Here is a 25,233-nt window from a genome sequence, read left to right as displayed (position 1 = left end):
AACTTGTGTCTTCTACTGTGAAGACAGACACAAAATACTTGTTCAATACCTCTGCTATTTCCTCATTCCCCATGATGATTTCTCCTGTCCCTGCCTCTAAGGGACCAATGTCTACTTTAGCTACTCTCTTCCTTTAATACTTAAGCTCTTACAATCTGTTTTTATATTGCTGGCTAGTTTACTCTCATTCTGTTTTTTCCCTTTTTATCAACTTTTTGGTGGCCCTTTTCTGGTTTCTAAAACACTGCCATTCCTCAGACTTGCAACGGTTTTTTGCAATATTGTAAGCCTCTTATTTTAGTCTAATATTTTCCTTAGCTTCCTGAGTGAGCCACGGATGGGTTTTTGCTTTGTATGGAATGTACTTTTGTTGAACCCTTTGAATTGTTTCTTTAAATGTTTCCCACTGTTCATTTACTGCCATATCTTCCAGTCTATTTACCCAATTAACCTTAGCCAGTTATCCCTTCATACCTTCGTAATTGGCTTTGTTTAAGTTTGTGATGAAATGTGTCACTTTAAAACTTAATATGAATTTCAATGGTATTATGACCACTCTTTCCCAGTGGATCTTTTACTATGACATTGCTGATTAACCCTGCTTCTTTACACAGTACGAGATCTAAGATAACTTTATCCCTAGTCAGTTCTACAACATATTGCTCCAAGAAACTGTCAGGATAGCATTCTACAAATTCATCTTCTAGACCACTGTTGCCAATTTGATTGTCCCAGTCAATATGCAGATTAAACTCCCCCACATGTTCCTGTGAAAATGAGGGGTAGAAATGGCAAGATTAGGGAACCATGGATGACAGGTGAAATTGTGAGGCTAGCTAAGAGGAAAAAGGAAGCATACATAAGGTCTAGGCGGCTGAAGAAAGACGAAGCTTTGAAAGAATATCGGGAATGTCGGACCAATCTGAAATGAGGAATTAAGAGGGCTAAAAGAGGTCATGAAATATCTTTAGCAAACAGGGTTAAGGAAAATCCCAAAGCCTTTTATTCATATATAAGGAGCAAGAGGGTAACTAGAGAAAGGATTGGCCCACTCAAGGACAAAGGAGGAAAGTTATGCGTGGAGTCAGAGAAAATGGGTGAGATTCTAAACGAGTACTTTGCATCGGTATTCACCGAGGAGAGGGACATGACGGATGTTGAGGTTAGGGACAGATGTTTGATTACTCTAGGTCAAGTCGGCATAAGGAGGGAGGAAGTGTTGGGTATTCTAAAGGGCATTAAGGTGGACAAGTCCCCAGGTCCGGATGGGATCTATCCCAGGATACTGTGGGAAGCGAGAGAGGAAATAGTTGGGGCCTTAACAGATATCTTTGCAACATCCTTAAACACGGGTGAGGTCCTGGAGGACTGGAGAATTGCTAATGTTGTCCCCTTGTTTAAGAAGGATAGCAGGGATAATCCAGGTAATTATAGACCGGTGAGCCTGACGTCAGTGGTAGGGAAGCTGCTGGAGAAGATACTGAGGGATAGGATCTATTCCCATTTGGAAGAAAATGGGCTTATCAGTGATAGGCAACATGGTTTTGTGCAGGGAAGGTCATGTCTTACCAACTTAATAGAATTCTTTGAGGAAGTGACAAAGTTGATTGATGAGGGAAGGGGCTGTAGATGTCGTATACATGGACTTCATTCAGGTGTTTGATAAGGTTCCCCATGGTAGGCTGATGGAGAAAGTGAAGTCGCATGGAGTCCAAGGTGTACTAGCTAGATGGATAAAGAACTGACTGGGCAACAGGAGACAGAGAGTAGCAGTGGAAGGGAGTTTCTCAAAATGGAGACGTGTGACCAGTGGTGTTCCACAGGGATCCGTGCTGGGACCACTGTTGTTTGTGATATACATAAATGATTTGGAGGAAAGTATAGGTGGGCTGATTAGCAAGTTTGCAGACGACACTAAGATTGGTGGAGTAGCAGATAGTGAAGGGGACTGTCAGAGAATACAGCAGAATATAGATAGACTGGAGAGTTGGGCAGAGAAATGGCAGATGGAGTTCAATCAGGGCAAATGCGAGGTGATGCATTTTGGAAGATCCAATTCAAGAGTGAACTATACAGTAAATGGAAAAGTCCTGGGGACAATTGATGTACAGAGAGATTTGGGTGTTCAGGTCCATTGTTCCCTGAAGGTGGCAACGCAGGTAAATAGAGTGGTCAAGAAGGCATACGGCATGCTTTCCTTCATCGGACGGGGTATTGAGTACAAGAGTTGGCAGGTCATGTTACAGTTGTATAGGACTTTGGTTCGGCCACATTTGGAATACTGCGTGCAGTTCTGGTCGCCACATTACCAAAAGGATGTGCATGCTTTGGAGAGGGTGCAGAGGAGGTTCACCAGGATGTTGCCTGGTATGGAGGGCGCTAGCTATGAAGAGAGGTTGAGTAGATTAGGATTATTTTCATTAGAAAGACGGAGGTTGAGGGGGGACCTGATTGAGGTGTACAAAATCATGAGAGGTATAGACAGGGTGGATAGCAAGAAGCTTTTTCCCCAGAGTGGGGGATTCAATTACAAGGGGACACGAGTTCAAAGTGAAAGGGGAAAAGTTTAGGGGGGATATGCGTGGAAAGTTCTTTACGCAGAGGGTGGTGGGTGCCTGGAACGCACTGCCAGCGGAGGTGGTAGACGCGGGCATGATAGCGTCTTTTAAGATGTATCTAGACAGATACATGAATGGGCAGGAAGTAACGAGATACAGACCCTTAGAAAATAGGCGACAGGTTTAGATAGAGGATTTGGATCGGCGTAGGCTTGGAGGGCCGAAGGGCCTGTTCCTGTGCTGTAATTTTCTTTGTTCTTTGTACAACTAATGCATTACCTTTTTCACATGCTCCAATAATTTCCCATTTAATGTTCTGTCCAATAATATAACTGCTGTTAGGGGACCTGTAAATTACTCACACCAGTGTTTTCTGACTCCTGCTATTCCTAATTTTCACCCAAATGGATTCTTTTTCATGATCTTCTGAGGCCAGATTCCTTCTTATTAATGTCTTTATGCCATCCTTTACTATCAGGGCTACCCCTCCTCCTTTGCCATTCTGTCTGTCTGTCCGAAATATTGTGTACCCTGGAATATTTATTTCCCAATCTTGATCTCCTTGTAACCATGTCTTGGTAATGGCAATTAGATCTAGATCATTTACTTCTATTCGTGCCACTCATTCATCTATCTTATTACAGATGCTTCATGCATTCAGATAAAGGAACTTCATTTTTTTACCCCTATTCCCTGCAATAATTTTATATGCCAATGTGCAATTTTTGTTAAACTTTCTGACCCTTCCTGTCCCATTCTGTTGGCATTTACCCACATCACTATCCTGCTCCGATGCCCTAACCTCTCCCTTTGGATTTCTAAATTTCCCTTTACCCAAACTCTCCCCCCACCGCGTGTTGTTTTAAAGCCCTGTCCACAGCCCTAGTTATGCGATTGACCAGGACACTGGTTCACTGGTTCAAGTGAAGCCCATCCCAATGGAATAGCTCCCTGTTCCCTGAGTACCGATGCCAGTGCCCAAGAATCGAAACCCCTTCTTCCCACACCACTCTTTGAACCATGCATTTAGTTCTCTAATCTGCTTGACCTTGTGCCAATTTGTGTGTGGCTCAGGTAACAATTCGGAGATGATTACCTTTGATGTTCTGTGTTTTAATTTGGACCCGAACTCCTCAAATGCTCTAAGCAGAACATCATTTCTGGTTCTACCTATGACATTGGTTCCCACATGGACCACAATAACTGGATCCTCCCCCTCCAACTCCAGGATCCTCTCCAGCTGCGCGAAGATGTCCTTAACCCTGGCACCAGGCAAGCAACACAGTGGTCGAAGCTCCTGGTCATGGCTACAGAGAACTGTATCTATCCCCCTGACGACACTGTCTCCAATCGCTACCACATTCCTCTTCACTCCCCCCACTGGAATGACATCTTTCACCATGGTGCCATGGTCAGTCCACTCATCCACCCTGCAGTCCTCTCTTCATCCACACAGGTAGCAAGGACCTCGTATCTGTTGGACAAAGTCAGAGGTTGAGGCTCCTCCATCACTACATGCTGATTCCCCCTGCCTGCCTCACTCGCAGTCACACCCTCCTATCCCTGACCAGTGGCCATCTCGAATGTTTTCCCTACTCTAAGGGGGGTGACTGCCTCCTGGAACAAAGTGTCCAGGTAACTCTCCCCCTTCCTGATCCTCTGCAGTGTCTGCAACTCAGTCTCAAGTTCAGCAATTCTGAGCTGAAGCCGTATAAGCTGCAGACACTTATTGCAGACATGGTTGTCCGGAATTGCAGTGCTTTCCACAGATTCTCACATGTTGCAGTTGGAGCACACCACCAGCCCTGCCATCTCAGTACAATCTTTTTTTTTAGTGAATTAGTTAATAATTCAAGCTGAAGGAATGGAAAGTTGCACTCACCTACCTGTCCAAGCATCCAATCACTGCCAATACGATGCTTGGGTGTTCCCTGTATCCTAGTGGGGTAAGGGCACTGCCCACTGTGGTACTGAGCCCAACAGACAAAGGAGGTTCCAAATTGTGATCAATCTGTGCGCAGTTAGTTGATTTGACTGTGATTGGCTTCAGTGAGCCAGGATTCTCACTCCAGGTCCAGTCACGCTTGCTGAATGTGGGGGCACTAGGAGAGGACGGGAAGGGGCTTGGCTCTTGAGGCCAAGGATGGTCAAATACCATGCTGACACTTATTGTCTAGACATATGTGGAAAATGATTGCCAAGACACTGTGCCCCAGTCAGAATCCACACTGTTTACAGATTCCCCATAAAAAGCGGAGGCTGGGAAGGAATGCAAGAAGTGGAGCAGTGATACTGGCAGGATAGCAGACTCTGCAGAGTCTGCCACAGGTGAGGTTGAGGATGGAGACTGGGGCATGGGGAGGGTGGAGGCAGGATGGAGATTGGTGGGGGGGGGTGGGAATGAGGTGGAGATGGGGGCATGGGGTAGAAGGTGGGGCTTTAAGCAGGAAGTGGTATATATTTGATGTGTGCTTGCAGTGATCTGTTGATGCTTTTCTTTGTTGCAGGTCTGAGAGTCAGACTGTTTAAATTCTCTCTCAAGTTACTAAGCTGTATGATTTACATAATCCGAGTCCTGCTGGATGACCCCCGTGAGGGCAGAGGGGGCTGGTGAGTAGCTCTGAACTTTTCAGTGCATCAGTACAAGAGAATCCTCACAGAAATAAAAACAATTGGGTTGATCTGAATCCAAACGAGAAAAGACCAGTTCATGTTTTTAGACACTACGATGCACGGTGATGGGACGTGGGTCTGAGTCTGTGATTTCCCCCACATGGTGATGGGATGTGGGTCTGTGATTCCCCCACATGGTGATGGGATGTGGGTCTGAGTCTGTGATTTCCCCCACATGGTGATGGGATGTGGGTCTGTGATTCCCCCACATGGTGATGGGACGTGGGTCAGTGTCTGTGATTCCTACACACGGTGATGGGATGTGGGTCTGAGTCTGTGATTCCCCCACATGGTGATGGGGCGTGGGTCAGTGTCTGTGATTCCTACACACGGTGATGGGATGTGGGTCTGAGTCTGTGATTCCCCCACATGGTGATGGGACGTGGGTCTGAGTCTGTGATTCCCCCACATGGTGATGGGACGTGGGTCTGAGTCTGTGATTCCTCCACACGGTGATGGGACGTGGGTCTGAGTCTGTAATTCCCCCACATGGTGATGGGACGTGGGTCAGTGTCTGTGATTCCCCCACACGGTGATGGGATGCGGGTCTGAGTCTGTGATTCCCCCACATGGTGATGGGACGTGGGTCTGAGTCTGTGATTCCCCCACATGGTGATGGGACGTGGGTCTGAGTCTGTGATTCCTCCACACGGTGATGGGATGTGGATCTGTGTCTGTGATTCCTCCACACGGTGATGGGATGTGGGTCTGAGTCTGTGATTCCCCCACACGGTGATGGGATGTGGATCTGAGTCTGTGATTCCTCCACACGGTGATGGGATGTGGGTCTGTGTCTGTGATTCCCCCACACGGTGATGGGATGTGGGTGTGTCTGTGACTCCTCCACACGGTGATGGAATGTGGGTCAGTGTCTGTGATTCCTCCACACGGTGATGGGATGTGGGTGTGTCTGTGACTCCTCCACACGGTGATGGGACGTGGGTCAGTGTCTGTGATTCCTCCACACGGTGATGGGATGTGGATCTGTGTCTGTGATTCCTCCACACGGTGATGGGATGTGGGTCAGTGTCTGTGATTCCCCCACACGGTGATGGGATGTGGATCTGTGTCTGTGATTCCTCCACACGGTGATGGAATGTGGGTCAGTGTCTGTGATTCCTCCACACGGTGATGGGATGTGGGTGTGTCTGTGATTTCTCCACATGGTGATGGGATGTGGGTCAGTGTCTGTGATTCCCCCACATGGTGATGGGATGTGGGTCTGTGTCTGTGATTCCTCCACACGGTGATGGGATGTGGGTCTGTGTCTGTGATTCCCCCACATGGTGATGGGATGTGGGTCAGTGTCTGTGATTCCCCCACATGGTGATGGGATGTGGGTCAGTGTCTGTGATTCCTCCACACGGTGATGGGATGTGGGTCTGAGTCTGTGATTCCCCCACACGGTGATGGGACGTGGGTCAGTGTCTGTGATTCCTCCACACGGTGATGGGATGTGGGTCTGTGTCTGTGATTCCCCCACACGGTGATGGGACGTGGGTCGGTGTCTGTGATTCCCCCACACGGTGATGGGACGTGGGTCAGTGTCTGTGATTTCTCCCATACAGTGATGGGATGTGGGTCTGAGTCTGTGATTCCCCCACACGGTGATGGGATGTGGGTCTGTGTCTGTGATCCCTCCACACTTTGATGGGATGTGGGTCTGTGTCTGTGATTCCCCCACACGGTGATGGGATGTGGGTCAGTGTCTGTGATTCCCCCACACGGTGATGGGACGTGGGTCAGTGTCTGTGATTCCTCCACACGGTGATGGGATGTGGGTCAGTGTCTGTGATTTCTCCCACATGGTGATGGGATGTGGGTCTGTGTCTGTGATTCCCCCACACGGTGATGGGATGTGGATCTGTGATTCCTCCACACGGTGATGGGATGTGGGTCTGAGTCTGTGATTCCCCCACACGGTGATGGGATGTGGATCTGAGTCTGTGATTCCTCCACACGGTGATTGGATGTGGGTCTGTGTCTGTGATTCCTCCACACGGTGATGGGACGTGGATCTGTGTCTGTGATTCCTCCACACGGTGATGGAATGTGGGTCAGTGTCTGTGATTCCTCCACACGGTGATGGGATGTGGGTGTGTCTGTGATTTCTCCACATGGTGATGGGATGTGGGTCAGTGTCTGTGATTCCTCCACACGGTGATGGGACGTGGATCTGTGTCTGTGATTCCTCCACACGGTGATGGGATGTGGATCTGTGTCTGTGATTCCTCCACACGGTGATGGGATGTGGGTCTGAGTCTGTGATTCCCCCACACGGTGATGGGATGTGGGTCTGAGTCTGTGATTCCCCCACACGGTGATGGGATGTGGATCTGAGTCTGTGATTCCTCCACACGGTGATGGGATGTGGGTCAGTGTCTGTGATTCCTCCACACGGTGATGGGACGTGGATCTGTGTCTGTGATTCCTCCACACGGTGATGGAATGTGGGTCAGTGTCTGTGATTCCTCCACACGGTGATGGGATGTGGGTGTGTCTGTGATTTCTCCACATGGTGATGGGATGTGGGTCAGTGTCTGTGATTCCCCCACATGGTGATGGGATGTGGGTCTGTGTCTGTGATTCCTCCACACGGTGATGGGATGTGGGTCTGTGTCTGTGATTCCCCCACATGGTGATGGGATGTGGGTCAGTGTCTGTGATTCCCCCACATGGTGATGGGATGTGGGTCAGTGTCTGTGATTCCTCCACACGGTGATGGGATGTGGGTCAGTGTCTGTGATTCCTCCACACGGTGATGGGATGTGGGTGTGTCTGTGATTTCTCCACACGGTGATGGGACGTGGGTCAGTGTCTGTGATTCCCCCACACGGTGATGGGATGTGGGTCAGTGTCTGTGATTTCTCCCATACAGTGATGGGATGTGGGTCAGTGTCTGTGATTCCCCCACACGGTGATGGGACGTGGGTCAGTGTCTGTGATTCCCCCACACGGTGATGGGACGTGGGTCAGTGTCTGTGATTCCTCCACACGGTGATGGGATGTGGGTCTGTGTCTGTGATTCCCCCACACGGTGATGGGATGTGGGTCTGTGTCTGTGATTCCCCCACATGGTGATGTGACGTGGGTCAGTGTCTGTGATCCCTCCACACTTTGATGGGATGTGGGTCTGTGTCTGTGATTCCCCCACATGGTGATGGGATGTGGGTCTGAGTCTGTGATTCTCCCACACGGTGATGGGATGTGGGTCTGTGTCTGTGATTCCCCCACATGATGGGATGTGGGTCTGTGTCTGTGATTCCCCCACACGGTGATGGGATGTGGGTCTGAATCTGTGATTCCCCCACACGGTGATGGGATGTGGGTCTGAATCTGTGATTCCCCCACACGGTGATGGGATGTGGGTCTGTGTCTGTGATCCCTCCACACTTTGATGGGATGTGGGTCTGTGTCTGTGATTCCCCCACACGGTGATGGGATGTGAGTCTGTGTCTGTGATTCCCCCACATGATGGGATGTGAGTCTGTGTCTGTGATTCCTCCACACGGTGATGGGACGTGGGTCTGTGTCTCTGATCTCCCCCACACGGTGCTGGGACGTGGGTCAGTGTCTGTGATTCCCCCACACGGTGATGGGATATGGGTCAGTGTCTGTGATTCCTCCACACGGTGATGGGACGTGGGTCAGTGTCTGTGATTCCCCCACACGGTGATGGGACGTGGGTCAGTGTCTGTGATTCCCCCACACGGTGATGGGATGTGGGTCAGTGTCTGTGATTTCTCCCATACAGTGATGGGATGTGGGTCAGTGTCTGTGATTTCTCCCACACGGTGATGGGATGTGGGTCAGTGTCTGTGATTCCCCCACACGGTGATGGGATGTGGGTCTGTGTCTGTGATCCCTCCACACTTTGATGGGATGTGGGTCTGTGTCTGTGATTCCCCCACACGGTGATGGGATGTGGGTCTGTGTCTGTGATTCCCCCACACGGTGATGGGACGTGGGTCAGTGTCTGTGATCCCTCCACACTTTGATGGGATGTGGGTCTGTGTCTGTGATTCCCCCACACGGTGATGGGATGTGGGTCAGTGTCTGTGATCCCTCCACACTTTGATGGAATGTGGGTCTGAGTCTGTGATTCCCCCACACGGTGATGGGATGTGGGTCAGTGTCTGTGATTCCCCCACATGGTGATGGGATGTGGATCTGTGTCTGTGATTCCTCCACACGGTGATGGGATGTGGGTCAGTGTCTGTGATTCCTCTACACGGTGATGGGATGTGGGTCTGTGTCTGTGATTCCTCTACACGGTGATGGGATGTGGGTCTGTGTCTGTGATTCCTCTACACGGTGATGGGATGTGGGTCTGTGTCTGTGATTCCTCTACACGGTGATGGGATGTGGGTCTGTGTCTGTGATTCCTCTACACGGTGATGGGATGTGGGTCTGTGTCTGTGATTCCTCTACACGGTGATGGGATGTGGGTCTGTGTCTGTGATTCCTCCACACGGTGATGGGATGTGGGTCTGTGTCTGTGATCCCTCCACACTTTGATGGGATGTGGGTCTGTGTCTGTGATTCCTCCACACGGTGATGGGATGTGGGTCAGTGTCTGTGATTCCTCTACACGGTGATGGGATGTGGGTCTGTGTCTGTGATTCCTCCACACGGTGATGGGATGTGGGTCAGTGTCTGTGATCCCTCCACACTTTGATGGGATGTGGGTCTGAGTCTGTGATTCCCCCACACGGTGATGGGATGTGGGTCTGTGTCTGTGATTCCTCCACACGGTGATGGGATGTGGGTCTGTGTCTGTGATTCCCCCACATGGTGATGGGATGTGGGTCTGAGTCTGTGCTTCCTCCCACACGGTGATGGGATGTGGGTCTGTGTCTGTGATTCCCCCACATGGTGATGGGATGTGGGTCTGAGTCTGTGCTTCCTCCCACACGGTGATGGGATGTGGGTCTGAGTCTGTGATTCCCCCACACGGTGATGGGATGTGGGTCTGAGTCTGTGATTCCTCCACACGGTGATGGGATGTGGGTCTGTGTCTGTGATTCCCCCACATGGTGATGGGATGTGGGTCTGAGTCTGTGCTTCCTCCCACACGGTGATGGGATGTGGGTCTGTGTCTTTGATTCCCCCACATGATGGGATGTGGGTCTGTGTCTGTGATTCCTCCACACGGTGATGGGATGTGGGTCTGTGTCTGTGATTCCCCCACATGGTGATGGGATGTGGGTCTGAGTCTGTGCTTCCTCCCACACGGTAATGGGATGTGGGTCTGTGTCTTTGATTCCCCCACATGATGGGATGTGAGTCTGTGTCTGTGATTCCTCCACACGGTGATGGGATGTGGGTCTGTGTCTCTGATCTCCCCCACACGGTGCTGGGACGTGGGTCAGTGTCTGTGATTTCTCCCACATGGTGATGGGATGTGGGTCAGTGTCTGTGATTCCTCCACACGGTGATGGGATGTGGGTCAGTGTCTGTGATTCCCCCACACGGTGATGGGACGTGGGTCAGTGTCTGTGATTTCTCCCATACAGTTATGGGATGTGGGTCTGAGTCTGTGATTCCCCCACACGGTGATGGGATGTGGGTCTGTGTCTGTGATTCCCCCACACGGTGATGGGATGTGTGTCTGTGTCTGTGATTCCCCCACACGGTGATGGGATGTGGGTCTGAGTCTGTGATTCCCCCACATGGTGATGGGATGTGGGTCTGTGTCTGTGATCCCTCCACACTTTGATGGGATGTGGGTCTGAGTCTGTGATTCCCCCACATGGTGATGGGATGTGGGTCTGAGTCTGTGATTCCTCCACACGGTGATGGGATGTGGGTCTGAGTCTGTGATTCCTCCACACGGTGATGGGATGTGGGTCTGTGTCTGTGATTCCCCCACATGATGGGATGTGGGTCAGTGTCTGTGATTCCTCTACACGGTGATGGGATGTGGGTCTGAGTCTGTGATTCCTCCACACGGTGATGGGATGTGGGTCTGTGTCTGTGATTCCCCCACATGGTGATGGGATGTGGGTCTGTGTCTGTGATTCCCCCACATGATGGGATGTGGGTCTGAGTCTGTGCTTCCTCCCACACGGTGATGGGATGTGGGTCTGTGTCTGTGATTCTCCCACACGGTGATGGGATGTGGGTCTGAGTCTGTGATTCCCCCACACGGTGATGGGATGTGGGTCTGTGTCTGTGATTCCCCCACATGATGGGATGTGGGTCTGTGTCTGTGATTCCCCCACATGATGGGATGTGGGTCTGTGTCTGTGATTCCCCCACACGGTGATGGGATGTGGGTCTGAGTCTGTGATTCCCCCACACGGTGATGGGATGTGGGTCTGTGTCTGTGATTCCTCCACACGGTGATGGGATGTGGGTCTGTGTCTGTGATTCCCCCACATGATGGGATGTGGGTCTGTGTCTGTGATTCCTCCACACGGTGATGGGATGTGGGTCTGAGTCTGTGATTCCCCCACACGGTGCTGGGACGTGGGTCAGTGTCTGTGATTCCCCCACACGGTGATGGGATGTGGGTCAGTGTCTGTGATTCCTCCACACGGTGATGGGACGTGGGTCAGTGTCTGTGATTCCCCCACACGGTGATGGGACGTGGGTCAGTGTCTGTGATTCCCCCATACGGTGATGGGATGTGGGTCTGTGTCTGTGATCCCTCCACACTTTGATGGGATGTGGGTCTGAGTCTGTGATTCCCCCACATGGTGATGGGATGTGGGTCTGAGTCTGTGATTCCTCCACACGGTGATGGGATGTGGGTCTGTGTCTGTGATTCCCCCACATGGTGATGGGATGTGGGTCTGAGTCTGTGATTCCCCCACACGGTGATGGGATGTGGGTCTGTGTCTGTGATTCCCCCACATGATGGGATGTGGGTCTGTGTCTGTGATACCCCCACACGGTGATGGGATGTGGGTCTGTGTCTGTGATTCCCCCACACGGTGATGGGATGTGGGTCTGTGTCTGTGATTCCCCCACATGATGGGATGTGAGTCTGTGTCTGTGATTCCTCCACACGGTGATGGGATGTGGGTCTGTGTCTCTGATCTCCCCCACACGGTGCTGGGACGTGGGTCAGTGTCTGTGATTCCCCCACACGGTGATGGGATGTGGGTCAGTGTCTGTGATTTCTCCCATACAGTGATGGGATGTGGGTCAGTGTCTGTGATTCCCCCACACGGTGATGGGACGTGGGTCAGTGTCTGTGATTCCCCCACACGGTGATGGGATGTGGGTCAGTGTCTGTGATTTCTCCCACACGGTGATGGGATGTGGGTCAGTGTCTGTGATTCCTCCACACGGTGATGGGATGTGGGTCAGTGTCTGTGATTCCTCCACACGGTGATGGGATGTGGGTCTGTGTCTGTGATTCCTCCACACGGTGATGGGATGTGGGTCAGTGTCTGTGATTTCTCCCACACGGTGATGGGATGTGGGTCAGTGTCTGTGATTCCCCCACACGGTGATGGGATGTGGGTCAGTGTCTGTGATTTCTCCCACACGGTGATGGGATGTGGGTCAGTGTCTGTGATTCCTCCACACGGTGATGGGACGTGGGTCAGTGTCTGTGATTTCTCCCACACGGTGATGGGATGTGGGTCAGTGTCTGTGATTCCCCCACACGGTGATGGGACGTGGGTCAGTGTCTGTGATCCCTCCACACTTTGATGGGATGTGGGTCTGTGTCTGTGATTCCCCCACACGGTGATGGGATGTGGGTCTGTGTCTGTGATTCCCCCACATGGTGATGGGATGTGGGTCTGTGTCTGTGATCCCTCCACACTTTGATGGAATGTGGGTCTGAGTCTGTGATTCCCCCACACGGTGATGGGATGTGGGTCTGTGTCTGTGATTCCCCCACATGGTGATGGGATGTGGGTCTGAGTCTGTGATTCCCCCACACGGTGATGGGATGTGGATCTGTGTCTGTGATTCCTCCACACGGTGATGGGATGTGGGTCAGTGTCTGTGATTCCTCTACACGGTGATGGGATGTGGGTCTGTGTCTGTGATTCCTCCACACGGTGATGGGATGTGGGTCTGTGTCTGTGATTCCTCTACACGGTGATGGGATGTGGGTCTGTGTCTGTGATTCCTCCACACGGTGATGGGATGTGGGTCAGTGTCTGTGATTCCCCCACATGGTGATGGGATGTGGGTCTGAGTCTGTGCTTCCTCCCACACGGTGATGGGATGTGGGTCTGTGTCTGTGATTCCCCCACACGGTGATGGGATGTGGGTCTGTGTCTGTGATCCCTCCACACTTTGATGGGATGTGGGTCTGTGTCTGTGATTCCCCCACATGATGGGATGTGAGTCTGTGTCTGTGATTCCTCCACACGGTGATGGGATGTGGGTCTGTGTCTCTGATCTCCCCCACACGGTGCTGGGACGTGGGTCAGTGTCTGTGATTCCCCCACACGGTGATGGGATGTGGGTCAGTGTCTGTGATTTCTCCCACATGGTGATGGGATGTGGGTCAGTGTCTGTGATTTCTCCCACATGGTGATGGGATGTGGGTCAGTGTCTGTGATTTCTCCCACATGGTGATGGGATGTGGGTCAGTGTCTGTGATTCCTCCACACGGTGATGGGATGTGGGTCAGTGTCTGTGGTTCCCCCACACGGTGATGGGACGTGGGTCAGTGTCTGTGATTCCTCCACACGGTGATGGGATGTGGGTCAGTGTCTGTGATTTCTCCCATACAGTGATGGGATGTGGGTCTGAGTCTGTGATTCCCCCACACGGTGATGGGATGTGGGTCTGTGTCTGTGATTCCCTCCACACTTTGATGGGATGTGGGTCTGTGTCTGTGATTCCCCCACACGGTGATGGGATGTGTGTCTGTGTCTGTGATTCCCCCACACGGTGATGGGATGTGGGTCTGAGTCTGTGATTCCCCCACATGGTGATGGGATGTGGGTCTGAGTCTGTGATTCCTCCACACGGTGATGGGATGTGGGTCTGTGTCTGTGATCCCTCCACACTTTGATGGGATGTGGGTCTGAGTCTGTGATTCCCCCACATGGTGATGGGATGTGGGTCTGAGTCTGTGATTCCTCCACACGGTGATGGGATGTGGGTCTGTGTCTGTGATTCCCCCACATGGTGATGGGATGTGGGTCTGTGTCTGTGATTCCCCCACATGGTGATGGGATGTGGGTCAGTGTCTGTGATTCCTCCACACGGTGATGGGATGTGGGTCAGTGTCTGTGATTCCCCCACACGGTGATGGGATGTGGGTCAGTGTCTGTGATTTCTCCCACATGGTGATGGGATGTGGGTCTGTGTCTGTGATTCCCCCACACGGTGATGGGACGTGGGTCAGTGTCTGTGATTCCTCCACACGGTGATGGGATGTGGGTCAGTGTCTGTGATTTCTCCCATACAGTGATGGGATGTGGGTCTGTGATTCCTCCACACGGTGATGGGATGTGGGTCTGTGTCTGTGATCCCTCCACACTTTGATGGGATGTGGGTCTGTGTCTGTGATTCCCCCACACGGTGATGGGATGTGTGTCTGTGTCTGTGATTCCCCCACACGGTGATGGGATGTGGGTCTGTGATTCCTCCACACGGTGATGGGATGTGGGTCTGTGTCTGTGATCCCTCCACACTTTGATGGGATGTGGGTCTGTGTCTGTGATTCCCCCACACGGTGATGGGATGTGTGTCTGTGTCTGTGATTCCCCCACACGGTGATGGGATGTGGGTCTGTGTCTGTGATCCCTCCACACTTTGATGGGATGTGGGTCTGAGTCTGTGATTCCCCCACATGGTGATGGGATGTGGGTCTGAGTCTGTGATTCCTCCACACGGTGATGGGATGTGGGTCTGTGTCTGTGATTCCCCCACATGGTGATGGGATGTGGGTCTGTGTCTGTGATTCCCCCACATGATGGGATGTGGGTCTGAGTCTGTGCTTCCTCCCACACGGTGATGGGATGTGGGTCTGTGTCTGTGATTCTCCCACACGGTGATGGGATGTGGGTCTGAGTCTGTGATTCCCCCACACGGTGATGGGATGTGGGTCTGAGTCTGTGATTCCTCCACAATTTGATGGGATGTGGGTCTGTGTCTGTGATTCCCCCACATGATGGGATGTGAGTCTGTGTCTGTGATTCCCCCACATGATGGGATGTGGGTCTGTGTCTGTGATTCCTCCACACGGTGATGGGATGTGGGTCTGAGTCTGTGATTCCCCCACACGGTGCTGGGACGTGGGTCAGTGTCTGTGATTCCCCCACACGGTGATGGGATGTGGGTCAGTGTCTGTGATTCCTCCACACGGTGATGGGACGTGGGTCAGTGTCTGTGATTCCCCCACACGGTGATGGGACGTGGGTCAGTGTCTGTGATTCCCCCATACGGTGATGGGATGTGGGTCAGTGTCTGTGATTTCTCCCACACGGTGATGGGATGTGGGTCAGTGTCTGTGATTCCTCCACACGGTGATGGGATGTGGGTCAGTGTCTGTGATTCCCCCACACGGTGATGGGACGTGGGTCAGTGTCTGTGATTCCTCCACACGGTGATGGGATGTGGGTCAGTGTCTGTGATTCCCCCACACGGTGATGGGACGTGGGTCAGTGTCTGTGATTCCTCCTCACTTTGATGGGATGTGGGTCTGTGTCTGTGATTCCCCCACACGGTGATGGGATGTGGGTCTGTGTCTGTGATTCCCCCACACGGTGATGGGATGTGGGTCTGTGTCTGTGATCCCTCCACACTTTGATGGGATGTGGGTCTGAGTCTGTGATTCCCCCACACGGTGATGGGATGTGGGTCTGAGTCTGTGATTCCTCCACACGGTGATGGGATGTGGGTCTGAGTCTGTGATTCCCCCACACGGTGATGGGATGTGGGTCTGAGTCTGTGATTCCTCCACACGGTGATGGGATGTGGGTCAGTGTCTGTGATTCCTCCACACGGTGATGGGATGTGGGTCAGTGTCTGTGATTTCTCCCATACAGTGATGGGATGTGGGTCTGAGTCTGTGATTCCCCCACACGGTGATGGGATGTGGGTCTGAGTCTGTGATTCCTCCACACGGTGATGGGATGTGGGTCTGTGTCTGTGATTCCCCCACACGGTGATGGGATGTGGGTCTGAGTCTGTGATTCCCCCACACGGTGATGGGATGTGGGTCTGTGTCTGTGATTCCCCCACACGGTGATGGGACGTGGGTCTGAGTCTGTGATTCCCCCACACGGTGATGGGATGTGGGTCTGTGTCTGTGATTCCCCCACACGGTGATGGGACGTGGGTCTGAGTCTGTGATTCCCCCACACGGTGATGGGATGTGGGTCTGTGTCTGTGATTCCCTCCACACTTTGATGGGATGTGGGTCTGAGTCTGTGATTCCTCCACATGGTGATGGGATGTGGGTCTGAGTCTGTGATTCCCCCACACGGTGATGGGATGTGGGTCTGTGTCTGTGATTCCCCCACACGGTGATGGGATGTGGGTTTGTGTATGTGATTCCCCCACACGGTGATGGGATGTGGGTCTGTGTCTGTGATTCCCCCACACGGTGATGGGATGTGGGTCTGAGTCTGTGATCCCTCCACACTTTGATGGGATGTGGGTCTGAGTCTGTGATTCCCCCACACAGTGATGGGATGTGGGTCTGAGTCGGTGATTCCTCCACACGGTGATGGGATGTGGGTCTGTGTCTGTGATTCCCCCACATGGTGATGGGATGTCGGTCTGAGTCTGTGCTTCCTCCCACACGGTTATGGGATGTGGGTCTGTGTCTGTGATTCCCCCACATGATGGGATGTGGGTCTGTGTCTGTGATTCCCCCACACGGTGATGGGATGTGGGTCTGAGTCTGTGATTCCCCCACACGGTGATGGGATGTGGGTCTGAGTCTGTGATTCCCCCACACGGTGATGGGATGTGGGTCTGAGTCTGTGATTCCCCCACACGGTGATGGGATGTGGGTCTGAGTCTGTGATTCCCCCACACGGTGATGGGATGTGGGTCTGTGTCTCTGATCTCCCCCACACGGTGCTGGGATGTTGGTCTGTGTCTGTGATTTTCCCATCCTTACCTCCTGATTGTTGAAGGCAGTTCTCTATTGGAAAATGAAATTCCTATGGGCCAATTCTTATATTTTGAGAGGGACATTTTCTTACTATGTTCTTGTTGATCGCTCTGACAGTCAATTGGATTCCCTTGTCCTTTTTTGATGGAATGTTCTGGCACTGAGTCTCACCACAGTCAGCGAGCCATAAACAGACAGCTCCAGAGACAGATGGAGCCAGACTACCAAGGGCCATGGGTAAAGGGAAATAGGATGCGAATTGCCCCCACATACTCCTGCTGTAGTTTGCAGTGGGCTGCAGTCACTCTCCTGAGTACCACATGATGATCTGCTTCAATGTTTGTTCACAGCTGGAACTGTCCCAAATTAAACCACTCTGTACATCTGGAATCAGTGACCTTTGATTGGTGAGTGTCTCTCCTGTTTGTCAGTGTTCAAGAAGTCATTGTGGAGTGCTCTTGATTTTATTGCTGTTAATGTTAGCCAGGAAGGGAATTTCTTCTGCATGTCATACACAGCAGAATGAGCCACTACACTTTATGGAGTGAGTGTAAGGATGGTCCTAGTAACTGCCGGCCAGTCAGTCTAGCATCAGTGGTGGGTAAGGTTTTAGAAACAGTAATCAGGAAGAAAAATCAAAAGGCACTTGGAGAGGTTTGAGTTAATTAAGGATAGCCAGCACGGATTTGTAAAAGGCAAATCATGCTTAACTAATCGAATTTTTTCATGATGTAACAGAGAAGGTTGATGAAGGGAATGCGATGTTGTTTCTCGGGATTTTAAGGAAGTGTTTGAATAAGGTATCACATAAAAGGCTAGTTGACAAAATTGAAGCTCATGGAATAGGAGGGTCAGTGTCAGCTTGGATAAAAAATTGGTTTAAGGACAGAAACCAGTGGTCGTGGTAAATGGTTGTTTTTCAGGCTGGAGGATGGTAGACAGTGGTGTTCCCCAAGGGTCAGTGCTTGGACCACTTCTTCATTATATGGCTGCGTTTGCTGACAACACAACCACTAGGTGGTGTAGTACTAGAACATGCGCAAATGCAGCCTCTTCCACTGAAATGTCACTGTTGGCAAAGTTCAGGCAGTTGCCAGGATTAAAGATGGCACTACTCAATTTATCACAGAGGAACGTCAACCCAAAAATCCCCTCTATCGGACCCTCCTGCGCCCGTCTTCTCTCCACTGGCTCCCCACTGCCTTCTCCTAAGCACTCACTACAGCCTTGCCGTTTTCCCCCCGCCCTCAGCCGCTTGCTCCAGACCTCGCCACTGCTCTCCCACCCCCGCCCCCCCCAAGCCGATTGTTCTCCGCTCCTGGCTTCCCACCCCCGCCACCCCGCTCTCTGGCCACTCACTCCTCGCTTCCCCCCCCCCCCCACCCCACCTACTCCAGATGCTGGCACCAGGCCGCACCACTTCCCTCCTCTCGGCCACTCGCTCCCATGTTTGATTGTTCTCCGCGCATCGCCCGAACAAGCAAGGCGGGCTGCGAGGGGTGACGGGGCAACATAGGAGCGAGTGGAGGAAAGTGGCGTGGCCTACAGCCTGCAGGTGGTGGGGGCGGGGAGTGAGCGGTTGGAACGGAGTGGGGGTGCGGGAAGCGAGAAGTGGGGAACAGTCAGCCAGTCTTGAGCGAGCGGCTGTGGCGGGCAAGTGGCCAGTGGGGAGGAGGGGGGACGGGGAGAAAGCATGGAGGCCCTGCGCCGAGAGGAGAGAGCGGCCAGTGGGGCGGGAGAGAGTATCTGAGTGGGGGGAAGCGAGCAGGGATAACGAGTAGTAGGGATCGAGCTCCAGCCTCAAAGTGCCTCATTCAGCTGCTTGATGACGTTGGCATTACACGATGACGTTTTCCTGTGCATGCGCAGCATCTCACTGAATGCAGGAGACCATTTACGCACGTGCGCAGCTTGGAGCACTCTGATGATGTCAGCGGCCCGCTGCGTTGTTAGGAGTCACTTTGTTTTTTATATATATAATGACTACGATATTAGAATACAGAGTCAAATTTCAAAATTTGCAGATGATACCAATCTTGGAGACAAACAGTGAGGATGATACAAATCGACTGCAACAGGACATAGATAGGCTGGCAGAATGGACAGTGAAAGTAACAGATGGAATTTAATAGAGAATTTAATAATGCAGAAGGAATGGGGAGAGGCAACATATACTCAATGGCACAGTTGTAAAGATTGTGCAGCGGCAGAGGGTCCTGGGGGTGCATGTGCATTGATCTTTGAAGATGGATATACTGAGTGGTTAGTAAAGCAGATGGGATCTTGGGCTTCATAAATACAGGCATTGAGCACAAAAGCAGGGAAGTTGTGCTGAAGCTTTATAAAGCACTGGTTAGGCCCCAGCTGAAATACTGCATCCAGTTCTGGTCACCACACTTCAGGAAGGATGTGAGGGTTCTTGAGAGGGTGCAGAGGAGATTTACTAGAATGGTTCCAGGGATGGAGCATTTTATCTTCAAGGTTATTTTGGAAAAGCTGGGGTTGTTCTCATTGGAGCAAAGGAGATTGAGGGGAGATCTGATAGAGGTGTACGCGATTATGATGTGTTTAAATAAGGTAGACAAGGAAGAACTGTTCCCATTAGCTGATGGTGCTAGGACTAGGAGACACAGATGTAAGGTTTTGGGCAAGAGATGCAGGGGGGGATGTGAGGAATAACCTTTTTACACACCGAGGGGTAATGACCTGGAACTCGCTGCCTATGACAGTGGTGGAGGTAGGGACGATGATTGATTTCAAAAGGAAATTGAATGGGCACTTGAAGGAAATAAACTTGCAGGGCTATGGGGATAGAGTGAGGGAATGGGACTGACTGGATTGCTCTACAGAGAGCTGGCATGGACTCAATGGGCTGAATGACCTCCTCCTCTACCGTAAATGACTCTGACGAGGAGTTGAAAATGCTGTTTTTGGAACATGTGATGGGACTGTTATCAGGAAGAGGCAGCAGACCCCCTCTCTATCTAATCTCTGGAATGTTTCCCTCTTAAGGCAGTGATGTTCACAGATTCATATCGAGTGGTCTGGAGCAGAGGAGTGTTTAAAAACACAACTACCAGAGACTGGGATATATATTTTGGGGCAATATGCATAAATACAGGGAGATGGAAAGGTTGTCAGGGGTGGGGGAGGTCGGGAGTGAGGAAGTCGAGGGTAAGGGAGATGGAGCGGGTGACGCGGCTGAGGGAGAGGGCGCAGGTGTCAGGTTGAGGGCGATGAAGGGGGTCGAGGGTAAGGGAGATGGGAAAGTTGAGGGTGAGGGAGATGGAGGGGTTGTTGGTCGGGGGTGAGGGAGATGGAAGAGGGTTCGAGGGTGAGGGAGATGGAAGGAGGTTCGAGGGTGAGGGAGAAGGAGGGGGGTTCGAGGGTGAGGGAGATGGAGGGGGGTTCGAGGGTGAGGGAGATGGAGGGGGGTCGAGGGTGAGGGAGATGGAGGGGGGTCGAGGGTGAGGGAGATGGAGGGGGGTCGAGGGTGAGGGAGATGGAGGGGGGTCGAGGGTGAGGGAGATGGAGGGGGGTCGAGGGTGAGGGAGATGGAGGGGGGTCGAGGGTGAGGGAGATGGAGGGGGGTCGAGGGTGAGGGAGATGGAGGGGGGTCGAGGGTGAGGGAGATGGAGGGGGGTCGAGGGTGAGGGAGATGGAGGGGGTCGAGGGTGAGGGAGATGGAGGGGGGTCGAGGGTGAGGGAGATGGAGGGGGGTCGAGGGTGTGGGAGATGGAGGGGGGGTCGCGGTGAGGGAAACGGAGGGGGGCTCGAGGGCGACTGAGACGGAGGGGGGCTCGAGGGCGACTGAGACGGAGGGGGGGGTCGAGGGCGAGGGAGACGGAGGGGGGGGTCGAGGGCGAGGGAGACGGAGGGGGGGCGAGGGCGATGGAGGGGGGGTCGAGGGCGAGGGCGACGGAGGGGGGGCGAGGGAGACGGAGGGGGGGGTCGAGGGCGAGGGAGACAGGGGGGCTCGAGGGCGAGGGAGACGGGGGCCGAGGGAGATGGAGGGGTGGTTGGTCGAGGGCGAGGAAGTTGGCGGGGTTGTTGGTCGAGGGCGAGGAAGTTGGCGGGGGGATCGGGGGCGAGGGAGATGGAGGGGGGGTCGGGGGCGAGGGCGATGGAAGGGGGGGTCGGGGGCGAGGGCGATGGAAGGGGGGGTCGAGGGCGAGGGAGATGGAGGGGGGGTCGAGGTCGAGGGAGATGGGGGGGTCGAGGGCGAGGGAGATGGCGGGGGGGTCGAGGGCGAGGGAGATGGCGGGGGGGGTCGAGGGCGGGGGGGGTCGAGGGCGAGGGAGATGGAGCGGGGGATCGAGGGCGAGGGAGATGGAGCGGGGGTCGAGGGCGAGGGAGATGAGGGGGGTCGAGGGCGAGGGAGATGAGGGGGGTCGAGGGCGATGGAGGGGTGGTTGGTCGAGGGCGAGGAAGTTGGCGGGGGTTGTTGGTCGAGGGCGAGGAAGTTGGCGGGGGGATTGGGGGTGAGGGAGATGGAAGGGGGGGGGTCGAGGGTGAGGGAGATGGAAGTGGGGTCCAGGGTGAGGGAGATGGAAGGGGGGTTCGAGGGTTAGGAAGACTGGGGGTCAAGGGAGAAGAGGGTGAGGGAGACGGAGGGGGTCGAGGGTGAGGGAGATGGAGGGGTGAGGATTCTTTGAATAAATGAATAAACTGTATGCTGGGCACTCAGGTGTGTTCCTCAGACATTGGGGAAAGTCCCCTGAGCGGGTGAGCTGTGTGTTGTGTGTGTTTGAGACGGAGGTCCGGTTTTTGTTTCTGTATACAAATGTGATAACTCACTCTTTCCGTCTGCAGGTCTCCAATCATTTGGGTGAACAGACCGCTGCCTTTCTGGGTCTTACAGGTAAGAGACTCTGAGGCTCCAAGTGTTGTCGGTAAAGGGGTCATACAGGTGAAGATCTTGGAGTCTTGGGATTAGAATGGCTTGCATTTACCAAGTACCTTTTATTACATCAAAACCTGTGATCACCCGACAGAGAGTGATGTTAGTTTTGATATGTGGGTGAGATTGGTAGCCATTTTCTGTACAGCAGACCCCACAAGCAGCAATAAAGTAAATGACCATTTATTCCATTTTATTGATGTTGGTTGAGGGAGGAATGTTGGAAAACAAGACAGAAAGAAAGATTCACGTTTTTCACAACAACTGGACATCTCAAAACACTTTGCAGACAATGAATTACTTTTGAAGTGTAGTTAAAATTGTAATGCAGGAAACACAGCCAGCAATTTGCATACAGCAAGCTCCGACAATGTGTTAGTGACCCGATAATCTGTTTTTGTGATGATTGAGGGATAAATATTAGCCAGGACACTGGGGAGAACTCCCCTGCTCTTCTTTGAAATAGTGTCATGGGATTTTTACATCCGCCTGAGGGGCAGATGGGGCCTCGGTTTAACATCTCATGTGAAAGATGGCACTCCTGACAGTGCAGCAGTCCCTCAGTACTGCAGTGGAATGTCAGCCTTGATGTTTGTGCTCAAGTCCTGGAGTGGGACTTGAACCTGGAACTTTGTGACTCAGAGGCAAGAGTGCGATCAACTGAGCCATGGTATGTTCAATATTCACCCGAAGAGGCAGCCAAGCCTTCCAAAGTGTGGGAAGTAGTGGAAGCTGAGATCATGTACTGAAGGCCGTGAACCCACAAAACCTCAGACTCAGAAATAGGAGATACAATTTAAGCCAACCTAACACTACAGAATATTAAAACCAGAAATCAGCACTGTTCCAGTACTGCCTTCCTGTTGCAGTCCAGAGAACAATAGAAGCTAACAACAACTACTTGTAATTAATTAGCACCTTTAATGTAGCAGAATATTCCAAGGTGCTTCACCGGAGCGTAATCAAACAAAATTTGACAGCGAGCCAAAAGCTTGGTCAAAGAGGTAGGTTTGAAGAAGTGTCTTAAAGGATGAAAGAGAGTAAGAGATGGAGAGGTTTAGGGTGGGATTTCCAGAGCTTAGGGCCCAGGCAGCTGAAGGCATGGCCACCAATGGTGGAGCGATTAAAATCAGTGCCAGCTTTTTGTGAGAACAATCCAAAAATCAGCCCAATATAATACATATGCAAAATACTGCAGATGCTGAAAATCTGAAATAAAAACAGCAAGTGCTGGAAATGCTCAACAGGTCTGGCAGCATCTGTGGAGAGAGAAACAGAGTTAACGTGTCTTTACCCACAGATGCTGCCAGACTTACTGAGTAATTCCAGCATTTTGTGTTTTTCTGCTAAAAATAACAACACTCTTTCCCTGTAGCCCCCTCTCCTTGTGCTTTGAATATTTATTGCTATGGCCAGGTCAGGAGGGGGTCTCAGGCTCCCCTCTTGTCCCATCCTCTTATTTGACTGCAACAGGGTTTATTCCTTTTAAACAGTGGTTGTGCTTACCACCTCTGAGTGTTTTACCTTTTTCCTTTACTGTGATTACAAAAGAACCAATCAGACAGGTTTTCTTGAGTTTAAACAAGAGGTAAGTTTATTATACTTAACACTCTAAACCCAATTAAAAAAATACCGCTACACATTCACACGAGAATCTCAACACACACAAATAGATTACAGGAGGGAAAACAGATTTGGTGGTTGGATTAAAGTCCAGACTAAATGGGACTTAAATACAGTCTGTAAATCCAATAGTCCTCGGTTGAAGCTGTATTGTTGAAGTCCTCGCTGGTCAAAGTGCACTATGTTTGGCCTGCTTTACTCAGGGTTGCTTGAAGGCAGAATTGCAGTTGGCTGTCATCCCCTTTGTCACTGGCTGTAGCAGTCTGTAGGCTTGGAGGTCCCTCAGTCGCAGACAGTTTTCACTTGATGTTTTCTGGGGAAAGAGAGAGACAGGGAAGCAGCAGCCTTCTCAGCTACAGTCCACTTGGTTACTGCTTGTCTGTATAACAAAACTTGTTTTTCAGAGATGAACACAGGTGGTTACATGGTTCTTCTCAAACCCCTTGGTTTCTAATGAGTTTTTTTCTGCAATCTTCTATTAAAATTCATGATTCTACATGCTCCAGGATGTCCATTTCACACTTGGAAAGGGTTGGCTTATTCAAAGTCAATGTGTGGGGATGGCCTTGGACTGCTGTGCTAATGAAAACCATTCTAGGTAATTCAATCCCTTAGAGCAAGCCATTGTCTTGGCTGGGCTTCTTGTGAGACTTTTTGTCTCCAGTCCAATCTCCTGGTGATTCAGATGTAAATGGTAAGTAGCCATCTTGACTGCTAGTTTTTAAAAGTTACTTGGAGGGTTTTTTTTCCCATTAAGTCTAAGGTAAGTTTCCAACTGTTGAAATTAATATGTCCCATTGGCATACAAGGGTTTACTGACATTATCCAATTTTTCTTTAAAGGTTCACTTGTTTCGACCTCAACCACTCTCTGTATCAAAGCATCACCCCAACTGGCCAAAGCTCCCAAAGTGTATACTGTCACCTTGTACCATCTATCCATTCAACTATTCTGTCACTGTCCTCCTATAGTTTTTTAAAGTATGCCTTAGAGCTTGCCATCCCTATGCTTTGTGTTGTCAGTAAGTGCTGAAGCAGACCCAGCCCTGAGTCTTGGGTCATGTCAGCATCACCTCATCTCCAATCTGGGAAAGATCATGTCTGTTAATCAGCTTTCTATTCAGACTATTGTACTTCCTCATATACCACATGCCTGATTTTTTAAACTAGCCTTCTGTGAGACACCGCCTCAGAATTCATATTTACCCCATTTACGACATTCCTGTTTTTTATCCAATGTAAATTTGTGTAACAGAACTTTCCTGAACAAATTCATACTGGTTGTGCCAGGCACCTCTAAACATTTTTAAATTTTATTTCAAGCATTTGCCTATCAATGATGTGAGACTAACTGGTCATATTTATCTGGTTCATCTTTGTTACCCATCTCGAAAAGTCCACACTGAACGAATATAAATTTGCCTCTTATAGGTA

The 25,233-nt window shown here is 51.5% G+C and overlaps 1 protein-coding gene across 1 annotated transcript in view; it reads left to right on the top strand.

Annotated features, from left to right (window-relative positions):
* LOC137355658 (potassium channel subfamily T member 2-like) overlaps positions 1-25,233 on the top strand; it is a 121,357-nt gene that overhangs the window by 31,507 nt on the left and 64,617 nt on the right. The window contains exons 3-6 of the mRNA XM_068021031.1: positions 5,066-5,168; positions 17,628-17,684; positions 22,090-22,169; positions 22,781-22,919. Of these exons, the coding sequence (XP_067877132.1) occupies positions 5,066-5,168; positions 17,628-17,684; positions 22,090-22,169; positions 22,781-22,919 (379 nt within the window). The remainder of the gene's footprint in view (positions 1-5,065; positions 5,169-17,627; positions 17,685-22,089; positions 22,170-22,780; positions 22,920-25,233) is intronic.

This window comes from Heterodontus francisci, chromosome 43 (assembly GCF_036365525.1).
Source record: "Heterodontus francisci isolate sHetFra1 chromosome 43, sHetFra1.hap1, whole genome shotgun sequence".
NCBI lineage: Eukaryota > Metazoa > Chordata > Chondrichthyes > Heterodontiformes > Heterodontidae > Heterodontus > Heterodontus francisci.
This window is presented reverse-complemented; position numbering and strand designations above follow the sequence as displayed.